The 13,025-nt window shown below is 50.4% G+C and overlaps 1 protein-coding gene across 3 annotated transcripts in view; it reads right to left on the bottom strand.

Moving 5' to 3' along the window:
- Nfatc2 (nuclear factor of activated T cells 2) overlaps window positions 1–11,315 on the bottom strand; it is a 127,551-nt gene extending 116,236 nt beyond the window's left edge. Inside the window, exon 1 of one of the 3 annotated variants that reach the window (XM_085832151.1) lies at window positions 10,542–11,315. In XM_085832151.1, the coding sequence (XP_085688277.1) occupies window positions 10,542–10,611 (70 nt within the window). In that variant the 5' untranslated portion in view covers window positions 10,612–11,315. The remainder of the gene's footprint in view (window positions 1–10,541) is intronic. The other 2 variants (XM_085832160.1, XM_021180887.3) reach the window with 2 other exon arrangements.
- Window positions 11,316–13,025: the final 1,710 nt, after the last annotated feature.

Raw genomic sequence — 13,025 nt, 5'->3', positions numbered from 1 at the left:
AGAGATCCCAGTTAACAACTTCTCAGAGCAAGAAACAAGGTAGCAAAGCGGAGATGGGCAGTGCTCCTCGATAACCCCACCCCCACCCCAGCATGATTACAGTCACCAAAACAGCTTTTAAAAGCCAGGCTCCGCTGCAACTGCAACCTCAAGAGAGGAGGTGATAAGACCAAAGATCAGAAGTCTGGGTGGGTGGAGCCCTCGGGTCCTGGTCACCCAAGCTTGGTGACAATGACTGCACTCCTGCCTGGCAAGCATTCTTCAGTGGGAGCCACTTCTCCACCGAGAAGGTGTATCTCAAGCCATCCATCACTGAGCTGGGTGTGGTTGGTTAGGCAAGCTGATAGTCCCAGCACCAGAGAGGCAGAGACAATAGGATTGCCTCATTTGAGGTCAGCCTGGGCTACAGAGGGAGAGAACGAGTCTTGCCACCAAAACCAAACCACTCTCATCTTTCTTTTTGGAAATATTTGCTGAGTAACTGCTGCAGATACTGAGATTCGGGCTACTGCAAGGCTATCCTGCTACCCTGCTCACAGGACACAGATGCAAAGAGCTGTGAGCGGGCTTTTCCTAAACTCCCCAGCACACTACAATCCAGTGGAGACTGGTTAAAACATCCAGTTTCCTAAGCCTCACCAGGCACCAGTTAAATCGGGGCATGGGGCTTTCTGTATACACACTTAAACAAACTCTTTTTATGTTTCCAGATGAGAAGCCAGAGGTGACAGCAACTGGTTCAGAGTCCACACCACTGCAGGGCCTAGGCCTGGCTCTGCACAAGCTCCAGGTTCTAGGCTTACAGAGTACCTTCTGGCTATCAGGGCATACAGGAGCATTGTAGTGGGAGCATCCAAATGTCTTAGGGGTGGGGACTCCAGCCAAGACCTTGATCTCTAGAAGGAAATGCATCTTCTCACCAGGTCCTAATGACAGGGACCCAAGGTTGGACTCTGAAATTTGGCCAAGGAAACACAAGAGAAGCACTACCGTAGAAATGAGCGAGCTCTTGAATCCTCGGCCACCTCCACCCATCCCTTGCTAACCTTCTGCTCTCACAGTCCTCAACCTCCCTAAGGCTGCAACCAACCCCCTAATACAGTTCCTCATGCTATGGTGGCCTCCCCACCATGAAGCTATTTTGTTGCTACTTCATGCTGAAATGTTGCGACTGTTGTGAATCATAATGTAAACACCTGTGTTTTCCAATGGTCTTTAGGTGACCCCGGAGAAAAGGGTCACCCAAAGGGGTCATGACCCACAGGTTGAGAATGGCTGCTCTATCCCCTGATGACTAAACGCTTCTGGTCAAGCTGGTGTCTATTGCTTGTGCCTGCCCAGAATCTGTCTGCCTTTATTCTGTTAACTGTTCCCCGAGGCTGTTCAACTGAACCCAGAGCCTCACAAGTGTGAGGCAATTATTCTTCCACTGAACTATATATACTCCAGCCCCTGGGAGCTGCTCTTAAGATAATCTTGGTAGACATATAACACAGTTGTCCCATCATGCCTGTCAAGGAAGAGAATGAAAGACCTGCACATGGCCAATCAAGGAATTGTATCTCCAAAGACCTATGAGAGCCACGAAGGTGGTCCATGACCACCTTATTTATAACCTGACATACAGTGGATAGACACATAAAGGGAGCTTGGATAGATGCTTGAATAGAGACATGTTTGGATGAACAGATGGACAGATGGATGGGTGGATGAATAGATGGGTGGTTGTTTAGATGGATGGATAGATAGATAGATAGATAGATAGATAGATAGATAGATAGATAGAAGTTAGATGAGTGGGTAGGTGGATTGGTATATGGATGGGTAAATGGGACAGCTGGATGGGTGGAGGGAAACAGGGATGAATAGATGTCACAACTCTTTGTATCTATAAGTTTCCCTTTAACTATCCTCCTCTCTGAAGCTAAACCTCAGCTAAACCTCTATAAACTACCAGGACTGCCCTCCAATCTCCTCTTACTGTGCCCAAGAGCAAGCTAAGCTAATGAAGGGAAGATGGCTTCTCCGCTGACAGAGTGCTTCCCACATGCCAGCCTTGGGAACAGCCAGACCTCACTTGCCATGCAGAACACTAACTTGGTCGTCCCCTGGAAAAGCAGGCATCTTCTCAGACCAATGCCAGTAGGGCAAGCCCTCTGTGGACTGAGCTACCTCCGGAGCCATTAGAGTCAAGCTCCACTGGCTTCCTGGGTCTTTGCCTATGTCCTCAGGCCCAGTGTCCCCAGGACACAGAAGAATGACAATGAGATAATGGACCCAGTGCTTCCCCCTGGGGGACAGATGAGGACAAAATACGAGAAAAGCCACTCCATGGTTGACTGGTGCGATGGCACGGGACTGGTAGACTAGAGGCTGTGACAATCCATGTCACTTTGCAAGTCTGCACCCAGCCCCAGGCATAGGTTTCTACAAACATTTCATCTGACTTGCTGGCTCCAGAGACACACTGCATGCACATGGTGTTTTTAAAAGAGGGGAGAACCTGTTCTGTGTACAGGGAAACAACCTGCTGAGTTTATCAGAGAGTCCCTGAAAAAGGTAACAGATAAAAATAACAATAACTGCATATTAATAAAGTACTATACAGATAAGGAGCTGGGGCTTGTGCATGCACACGCACGCACACACACACACACACACACACACACACACACACACTTCCAGAAGGCCAGTAGTTCCCACAGGTACAGACACAAATGCCTCACCAGGGCTGGTGCTAAAGGCTAAATAAGACCAACCAACTCAAAGTTCCTGGGTCTCATTTGATCTCTTCACAGAGTATAGAATGTTGGTCTTTTCTGTGCCGCAGTTTCCTTTGCTGCCAACCGGAGGAACAGTCAGCAGCACCCTCCTGGAGTGTGACAGGCACAGACACCAGCATCCCACACTTGGGAGGACCTTGAACGTGGCTCAGCTGTTAAATTCCCACTAACCTTGGAGAAAGACCAAGGTCTGTCTGTGCACTGTCCAGGTCCTGACTGCAGCAGTTAAGAAAAAAGCCATATATTCTGGCCACAAACCTCACATCCTGCCAATGGCCTCCGTGACCATTGACTGTACAGGGCAGAAGCTGAGCACCGTAAATCCAATTGGGAAAGTAGGAACCCTCTCTTCCGGATCCCTGAAGCAATCACTCCTCAACTTCAGCACACTCAGGGATTCGAACTGTTCTAGCTGCTAATAGCATGACGCATTGACATTTTGCTACCAGGATCTGGCTGAAGGTTAGAGGAAAGGGATCAAAATCGTCAGGCAGAATGAGGCACGCCCGTAATCCCAGCACTCCAGAAACCAGGCAGGAGGATTGCTACAAGTTTGATTCCAGCAAGGTCTACAGATATATCTAAAGCTACATTGCTAGACCACCACCCTCAAAAAAATCGAAATGAGAGAGATAACAAGCCCCTAGTAGTTCAACTATATTCTTTTACTATTATTTAGTATGTGCACACACACACCATGGTGCACATGTGCAGATCAGAGAACAGCTTTGCAGGGTCAGCTCTTTCCATCTATCATGTAGGCTCTGGGAATCGAACTCAGGTCCTCAGGCTTGGCAGCCAGCACTCTTAACCTGGAGAGCTGTCTCAGAACCCTTAAACTATATTTTATGCCTTGCTTATTGAAACCAAGATATAGGCAAAACAAAAAGGCTCCATGAGAAAATCCCGTGAGTTAGAGAAGAGTGACAGGCCCGTTTAGAGACGGGCTGGACCATGGAAAATGAGAATACCTTTATTTGAGGTTGTTTAGACTATTGCAAGATTTTGGCATTTATTTTTGTTTTTAAAATATCACATTAACTGTGGCTTATCTTGGTGACTGAGTTTCTTGCTGCCCTCTGTGTCTAGCCCCAGGAGTGACTCACACTCAGGCAAACCCAATCTCAGGAACTATCTCCTAGTCACCAGAGACAAGTGGTTTTCCTTTGCTCAGTGTTAGGGCTTCAGCCAGGGCCTCACACACACCAGGCATGCCTTGTACCACTGAGCTACATCCCAGCCACTGGATTTGTGAGACAGGGTCTTGTTTTGTGGCTCAGACTAACCTGGAACTCACAATCCTCTTGCCTCAGTTCCCCCATGCAGGGATGACAGGTGTATGCCACCACAACCAACAATCTGAAGTTAGGGGGTGACAGAGACAGGTGCTGAGTCAGAGCCCTCCACCTTGGGGTGCCACTGTCCCCCACCCAAAACAAGGCACACAGAAACAAGCATCCTCTCTGCTCCCTGGCTTGAATTTTCATTGTTTTTTTTTTTTTTTTTTTGAAACAGAGTTTTAAAGGCCAATCTGGCCTTGAACTTGCTACGTAGTCAAGGGTAGCCTTGAACTCCTGGTCCTCCTGCTTCCACCTCCAAAGTACTGGAATTAGAGGTGTGTTATTGTGTCCCTAGTGACAAGGAGATCAATTCTGAGAATGGCTTTCTCTCAAAAGCTAGGCGAGCCCTCTACAAGCTGGGTCCCCAAGCACTGGCCCCTCCTCAGCAGATTCACCTCTCCCGGTGCCTACTTCCATGTGAAGGCCTCTCATGGCCGTGGGCCTTTTTCAGATTCTCTGCAGTCTCTGTGTGACCCGGAAATAAAACATCCCAGCCTTCTGCAACCCAGCTGCTCTTCTCCCTGCCCCATCCAGAACTGATAGCAACATGTCACACTCAGGCTAAGGGTTGACATTGGTCAAGACTCCTGGAGTTTGGTACAAAAATATGTGTAATTCTTTAGGAAGGACCCTGGAACATCCTTTGGTGGGCAGAAAGTAATAGCTTAAATTTAAACAATAAAATAAACCAGGAATGGCAAGCAGGGGCGTGAGCACACACACACACACACACACACACACACCAGCAAAACTAGCAGCAAGCACAGTCCCCAGTGGGCCTAGTCTGAGGGCTTCAGACAGGGTCTCGATTAGACCCAAGAACACCTTGGGTGTAGTGATAACCATCTTACCATTTCCCACATGAGAAAACTGGGGCCCACGCAGGTGGTGATGTTTGGTACTTTAGTTGCCAAAATAGAAAGCATTCGTATGGAACCCCACAGTGTCCCAGAGACCATAGTTGGAGAGCCATGGAGCAACCAGGTCATAGGCAGGGAAGCATTCCTCCTGACCGTCTCCTCCATCCACATTGGCTTCTGTCCCCTGCCTGAGCTCCTCAACGGCTTCCCCAGCAACCACTGACCTGGCTCCAGGCCACTCCTTTCAGTCCATGTTGTCCTTTGAGATTAAGGAGTCCACACAATTTTTCCATGTGAGTCTGATAGTGAACTTCAGACCCCTAACTAGGTCCTTCAGGACCTGTCCTGGCACACATCTGTGATCTCAGTTTCCATTGTCTTCCTCTCTGCCCTTTTGCTGGGCTTCAGCCTGGCCACAGACAACCCTGGCACACAGCCTCCTCGGGAGCCTGTGTGAGCATCCTCGGGAGCCTGTGTGAGCACCATTTCTCCTGCTGGGCAGGTTCTCTGCACACTTGCAGGCAGAGCATGCACCATTCAGGACTGAACAAAAACCCACTTCCCTGGGAAAGAGGAGGTATCCTGGCTGAATGAAAAACCCACTACTGGTGATAACTTGTTCTGCTCTCTCACCAAAAACAAATGTGCAAGTCTTTACTCCAGCTGCCTTGGAGTGAGTACCCATTGAGAAGAGGCTAGTCCCTGGGCTGGAAGGGCGAGCACCAATTCACAAAGGCCACAGGAAGACAGAGGCAGAGGGCAGGGATGCAGCCACCAGCCACAGAAGCCGGGACTGCCTGGGCCAGAAGAAGCCAGAAGAGGCAGCCAAGGTCCAGCCTGAGCCTTCAGAGAGCATGGCCTGCCAGCACCAACTCCAGACTTCTGATCCTTAGCACAGTATAGAGGGGTTTCTTCCTGTCTAAACAGCACTGTGTGATGGCCAGTTACAGTAGCCACAAGGAACCAGTCTAACGCATGTGTGCGCACACATACATGTGCATTCACATGTACAAGTGCATGTAAATTTGTACATACATGTGCAGGCAGGCATGCACTTGTCCCAGAGCACAAAGGCAAACTCCTGCCCACTGGCTCCATGTCCAGCATGCTTAACAGGAAACGGGCAGTCTGGCTGCTCTAGGATCTGTGTGTGTGTGTGTGTGTGTGTGTGTATGTGTCTGTGTGTGTGTGTGTGTGTGTGTGTGTGTGTGTGTGTGTGTGTGTGACTGTGTGTACATGCATACATGCGCACACTAGTGTGTTGGTATACTAGCCTGTGTGTGTGTGTGTGTGTGTGTGTGTGTGTGTGTGTCTGTGTGTGTGTGTGTGTGTGTGTGTGTGTGTGTGACTGTGTGTACATGCGTACATGCGCACACTAGTGTGTTGGTATACTAGCCTGTGTGTGTGTGTGTGTGTGTGTGTGTGTGTGTGTGTGTGTGTGTGAGGGCCATCAGGTGTCTTGTCTTCAGTCACTCTCCACCCTATCTTTTTGAGACAGGGTCTCTCAGTGAACCTGGAGGTTACAGTTTCTGCTAGATTGGCCCCATCTGGCTCCACCCTCATCTACCCTAGGCTTACACCTCTACCTCTACCCCCAGCTTTTTTTATGTAAGTGCTAGGAATCTGAGCTCAGAACCTCATGCTTCTACAGTAAGCTCTTTACACACTGAGCCATCTCTCCAGTCCACCGCAGCAGTTCCAAATACCGCTCAGCTCAAAACTTACTATTACTCTCTTATCTGTGGGGAAACTGAGGCACGGGAAAGTGAGGTTCCTCACACAAGGTCACACAGCTCTTAAGTAGCAGATGTGGATGGACCCTGTGACCAGCACTCAGGCTGTTGATTTTCTGGGTTATCATAAATCCTCCTGGGATCCCCCAGAGACTCACAGGATAAGAGGCCTGGCCCTGCCTTTCAAGGGGCTTACAGCCATGATAAGAAAATAGTTTTAGAAAATTCAAGTCTACTCTGGAGAGCTTCCTTCTACAGCATTGAGTTGTGAGAGGATAGGTTGGGCTGTCTGGAGAGCCAGTGGGAACTAATCAGGAAGGGGTCTTGGCAGCCCCCTGTTCTGAGCCTCCTTGCTGGCCACCTTCCTCTAATAGCAGTGAAAATGTCTTTTATTGTCCTCAGAGGCAAGGCTAGGGGAGGCACCTTCTTTGTCCGCCTTTTCCAATGTCTCCTGCATCTCTTCTCTTCCAAGACGTGCCAGAGAACATCACTGGGCTGGAGAAAGAGTAGAGCCAAGGTCTAAGTGATGTGAATGTTGGTGGCAGTCAGAAGTTAGGCTGGTGTTTGCAAGTACCAAGACAGCTGAGCCTGCGCTTCAAACTGACTCTGCCACTTTCCTACTGGGTAACCGTTGGCCAGTTCTCTGTGCCTCCCTGTGCCTTCTCTGTGCCTCACTACCCTCCTCCAGGGAGGAGAGTTACAGTACACGCCAAATACAGTCTCAGAGAAAAGGAAAAGACATTGTAAGTTGGAGGCAGACAGCCCCAGACAGCCCTGAGTCAACACCAAACTAACAGGGACAGTGGTGGCTCATCCAGGGCCAGGCCCTACACTTCTCCTGCTGTGTGCGACTTCTGGCAAAGCTGGTCTTTCTGTCCTCACCCATCAGATACCAACGCTGGGTATGCGTTCACCGCATGTTAAACAGAGCTAAGTCTTTTATATGCATGGTTTTGTGTGACGCGCGCGACAGCCCTACGAAGACTATACTGTCATTAGTCATTTTTTGCAAATGAGGACATTGAGGCTTCTGAAGTCATCACATCTTAACCCAATCTGTGTCATTTCAAAGCTCCAGGAAGTTTTAAAAAGACCTTAAGAGGTCTAGGGGACTTTGGGTGTAGTTCAGCCACTGAAGAGGTTGCCTGAGTTCAGTCCCTAGCACCCCATATCCCAGGCATGGTTAGCTCATACCTGTAAACCCAGCACTCTGGAGACAGCAGCAGAAGACCAAAAGTTCAAGGTTATTCTTGGTCACCAAATGAATTTGAAGCTAGTCTGGGCTACATGAGGCCCTGTTTCGAAAGACGGGGCAGGGGATGATCTACAGGACATGTATTAGAAGAATGTCCGCTGATGTTCACTTTCTATTCAATATTAGTTTCTATCTTTAATATGATAGAAATTGCAGCAGGCATTCACAGAGCATTCGTGATGAGAAAAACTGTATCTGGGGTTTGTTGGTTCTCACAACCACTCCTTTTTAAAAGAAAAAAAAAAGCCTTCTTAGAGATTCCATTTTACAGATGAGGAAATTAAGGCACAGAGAGGTGAAGTTAATTTCCTGATAGCCCACAGCTGTGACGTGGCCAAGCAGATACCCCAACCCACACAGAAGTCAGGGGGCCAGGGCCTGGGAGGGAAGCAAAACTCATCTCAAGTTTGTTTATTCCTGAAATACTTTCCATCACCTTTCAGATAACACAGAACACTCCCCTTCCACATCTTTAAGCTCCCCTAGGGCTTCAGACCATCTGCACAGCAAGCTTGCAGTTTTCCTTGCCGTGCAAATACTTCTATCCTATGCCCTGGGACTGCCCATCAGCACGATCCCTGGGACGGGACGCTGAGGGTCTCATCCAGCAGGCAGTTGAGTTTAACGCTGCCCTCGGTGCCCTCGTTGTTCTCTCTGGGGACCCCTAGGCCCAGAGAACAGCGATTGGCCTATCTCAAGGCAGCTGTCTGTGATGCCTGGAGCTGTTTTCTGTGAGCCTTAGTGCTGTGTCATGCTTGCAAGGTTTAGCCTGGTGTCCTGCATCCTGCCTATACAAGCACAGCGGTATACACATAAGTCCCACTCTTGTGCACTTGAACACGGACTGGGGAATGGGACAAGGGACCTGTGTCCTCCCAGACCTTAACAGAAAAGCAACATTCCCAGCCCAGGGCAGAGGGTTACAATCGCCACAAGAAGGCACAAAGCAGACGCCAGTTTTCCCCTCTGAGTTCTCCGTGTGGGCCTCTCTTCCTCCCTCTTGGAGCTAAAATCTGGCATTTGTCTGTCTGTGCTGTCATCCTGTCATTTGTCCCCCCCCCCCCAGGTCAGAGCATCTGTCTGTCTGTGCTGTGGTCCTGTCCCCTCCACCCTAGGTCAGAGCATTTATGTCTTGGCTTTGGTTTGTTCTGCAGTAAAAACCACTCCAAGGCCTTGACATATGCATGGCCTGCCCATCACTCAGGTCCTCTGAAAAAAAGAACACACTTTTAACTACTGAGCCATCTCTCCAGCCCTTCCATATTCTTCCTTCCTTCCTTCCTTCCTTCCTTCCTTCCTTCCTTCCTTCCTTCCTTCCTTCCTGACATCACTCTGACTCGTGACACAATATTAGCGCTTTTTTCTCTCTCTTGACATTATGTTACTGCACCAGTGCCATTTAAGCACACTGACAGAGGGCAGAGTAGACTGGTACCAGGAAAAGGTCCCAAGCGCTGGCAGGATCCGGCTTTCAAAAGTCCCGCTCTACTAAAAAATAAACTGAGGTTGAAGGTGGCTAAACGCATCTTTTACTGAACCGGGATGGGGCTTGGACCCAGTTTTCAGCAAGACCCACCCCCACCCCCACCTCGGGCTTACTTGCCAAAGCTGTCATTTGCCTCCGCCCCACCGCGCCCCCCCAGGACTTCAGTCCACCACGCCGAGCACAAAACCTACATTCAACTCAGATTTTATGACACGGGGCTAACTCCTCCTACGCGGATGTATTCCGCTTAACCCTTCAGCCCTTCGCATTCGGCGGTGCCCCTGTCCCTCCCTCCACACGGGCTGGCCCCACAGAAACCACCCAACAGCTTCCACTTTAAAGACCCGATTTCTGACTCCCCAGCCCAAACCCCTCACAATCCCAACCAGATGGGCTAGATTTCATATTATATTCTCACTCATTAACTCTCTCCCGTAAGAACCAAATTGGATGGCTTCAAGGTTACATCTCAAAGGAGAAGATGGAGCAGAAACGGGGACAGTGGGGCGTCTGTGATCTCTTTGGCAGAACAAGCTCATGGTATTTTAAATTGTGGTGGGGGAGCTGGAAGAGCCCTCAGACTCATCCCAAAAAGGGGAGAAAATGGCTTAAATTGTTTGAATGGCCCAGAGCATCTGGTGATGTAACTGGGAAGAGATGTCTTTCTGTATTAGTAAATAGCAAAATGTCAAGCCTGTGGGGGGAAAAAAGCTAAATAATAATGATGACAAGGACGGTGGCATCTGCTGTCAAAGCCGAGAGCAGCAAGAGAATAAGCCAGCGGGTTAGCAGCGAGACCCCCCTCCTGGTGTCCCGCGCCACACACACACACACACACACACACACACACACACACACAGGGAAACCTGCCTGGAGACGCTTCCTAGAATCACCACCGGCGACGGCCAGGATGTGCGCGTGCGCCCCTGTTTCGCCGCATCTGTGCTTCTACCTGCGAGCCAGGACAGCGTGGGGTGCCTCCCGGAGGGGTAGGGGTAGGCAGCGGAGCGAGGATGCGATGCGAGGATGCGGGAAGGGATGCGGGCAGGAATGCAGGCAGGGATGCCAATGGCGGCGCGATTACCTCGGTCCGCAGACCCCATGGTGCGGAGGGGCTGGCGGGGGCCCGGCCTGCGCAATGCGGGGCGCTGCATCTGTAGGCGCCGGGCTCAGCAGGCTGGGGACCGTGTGCTGTGATCTGGCGGAGCGCCGCAGACGCTGCAGCGCCTAGGCTCCGCTCCGGGGCTCTGGCTCCCCGTGCTCCCACTCCTGTGCTCCTGCTCCGGCTCTCCGTGCTCCCGCTGCCGTGCTCCGGGCTCCTGCTCAGGCTCCCCGGGCTCCCGGCGCTCCGCGGTCGCTTACTCCAGAGGCAACGCGACTTCCTTCCCCGCGCTCCGTGTTTATAGGCTTTCAATGCAGTAAAATAACGGGATTCCCTCACTGTTTCCTCCTGTTTACTCAGCGCCATGGAAACCCCTGGATCCCGTCCATCTCCAAAACTAAGGGCTTTCCTGAAAACTTCACACTCAGGAATCCATGACGTCGCCTCCTCCGCGGCCAGCCAGCTCCGTGGCTCCTTCGGCCGCCAAGCACAAGTCCCTGATTGTTCGGGGCAGAGAAAAAGTCAGGGAGAGGGAGGCGCGCAGGGGTGGGGGCGCGGCCCGCCAGGCCCTGCAGGAGCTGAGTGCAAACTCGCAGACAGCCACCGCCTCCCCGCTGCAGCTTTGCCTAAATTCAGCCTCCTGACACCCCACTTTCTGAGAGGATACCCCTTGGAGAAGGCTCCCCAGGATTTCAGCCTGCACCCCCGGGTTGTCCAGCATCCCTTGGACACTTGCCCAGGGGTGTCTCCTTAGGCCCTCAGTGCCTCTGACTGCCCAGATTCTTGAGTGTTCAGGGATGAAGAGGAGCAAGACGAAGGAAAAAGAAATAAATAACAGTGCCTGTGCTAACTGTCCAAGATTTTTTTTCCTCAAAGAGTTTATTTTTAGATTCATTTAGAAAATCCAAGGTTTCCAGTATTACTCGGAGGGTCCAGCAGTAAGGCCGAAAAGGAGTCGCTGAAACCAGGCAACGCATGTGTTTACGCATGCTGTGCATAAACAGGAAAATAAAGAGGAGGGATGTCGGGACCTCTGCAGCCTCAGGAAGAGATGTGTGGGGTGGCACACGTGGCTCCCACCTGGGCCATGGCTGGAAAGAGCCTGCTTAGCTGCAGCCGGCAAGACGACTGGGCTGGACTTCAGCTATGTTGCTTCTCCACCTACCTGCGTGTTCCATGGGAATTTCTGGGCTCAGAGATAAAGCCAGCTTTGACAGGCAAATTTGAAATACTGTTGTGGGCTCTGATAAAAAACTTGGGAGCACCCAGGGCTAGTGAGTCATCACCCCCTCCACACAAGAGATACTGATTGGGGGAGCAGACTGTGCCCATGGGACCACTTTGTTCTTCATGCTCACAGTGGCTCCTGGACCTCTACACCTCCCACAGTGACCACTAAGAACCCTTCCTGAGAAAGCCCCACCTCACTCCCGCATAGGGGACTCTCTCTTAAGTCTACCTGCGTCCAGGTGCACCTTCACAGAACAGCTTAGGAAACCTTGTCCCAATCCCAAAGAACAGCCATATATGTCTACCTAAAAAATTCTTTGAAGCAAGGAAGTTATGCTGCCTTCCAACTAAACCAAGTCTCAGAGCCACCAAGTTCTTTACTTACTTACTCTGGAAGCACCCATGATTGGGATGGTTTGACGAGGCATGAAGACAGCTGTTAGTTCAGTCAGCGAGCACTAATATGTAGACAGTGTGTTGGGATATACTCAGCAGAGCTGTTAAGGAGGTCTCACCGAGGCCTCCATACCCATCACCCACAACGGGAACAGGACACCTATCCTAGCAGTCCCAAGTTGCAGGACTTTCAGGTTTAAAATAAAGAAAGTTCCAGGCAGGTTGGTATCCATTGGTTATCATACGCACGAATGAGACTTCATTTCTTTTTGCTTCTAACCATGCAGAGTTCTCACAGATAGGTAGTAAGTACCGTACACTCTGTGTGAACACACCCCCTACCTCAGCACCTACTGTGTGCCAGGTCTAAGGTGGAGAGCATCTCTCAATCCTTGTTCACAGATCTGCAAAGTCATACATGGGCCCTGGAAGCAGCCAGACCTGCACGGACCAACATGGCAGCCACCAGCTACACATGGCTAAGATGAAAGTAACTAATGATTATGTAGCCTGCCAAAGTCAGTTCTTTGATGGCTCGGGGCCACAACATCGCAGGTGTTCAAAAACAGGTGGTTGACGGTTTCCTGCACTGGACAACAAAGTGTAAGCCACACTCATCCTTCCAGAAAATTCTCATGGGCAGCATGGCTCAGACACTCTGAAAGGTCCCCCTCAGCTGGAATTGCCTTGTCAGCAGCCCATTCACACAGGGTGAAATGGAGACACTAGCGAGGCTCGCCACCCAGAGCTGAGCTACGAGTCCAACGAACACGTTTAATGGAAGAGCTAAAGACAGTCATAAACGCTAAAAATACATATCTTTAAAAAATAATAAAGCCT

Source organism: Mus caroli, unplaced genomic scaffold, assembly GCF_978045245.1.
Source record: "Mus caroli unplaced genomic scaffold, Mus_caroli_1 scaffold_2, whole genome shotgun sequence".
Taxonomy (NCBI): Eukaryota; Metazoa; Chordata; class Mammalia; order Rodentia; family Muridae; genus Mus; species Mus caroli.
Note: the sequence above shows the minus strand (reverse complement) of the source record. Positions and strands in the feature narration are given on the sequence as shown.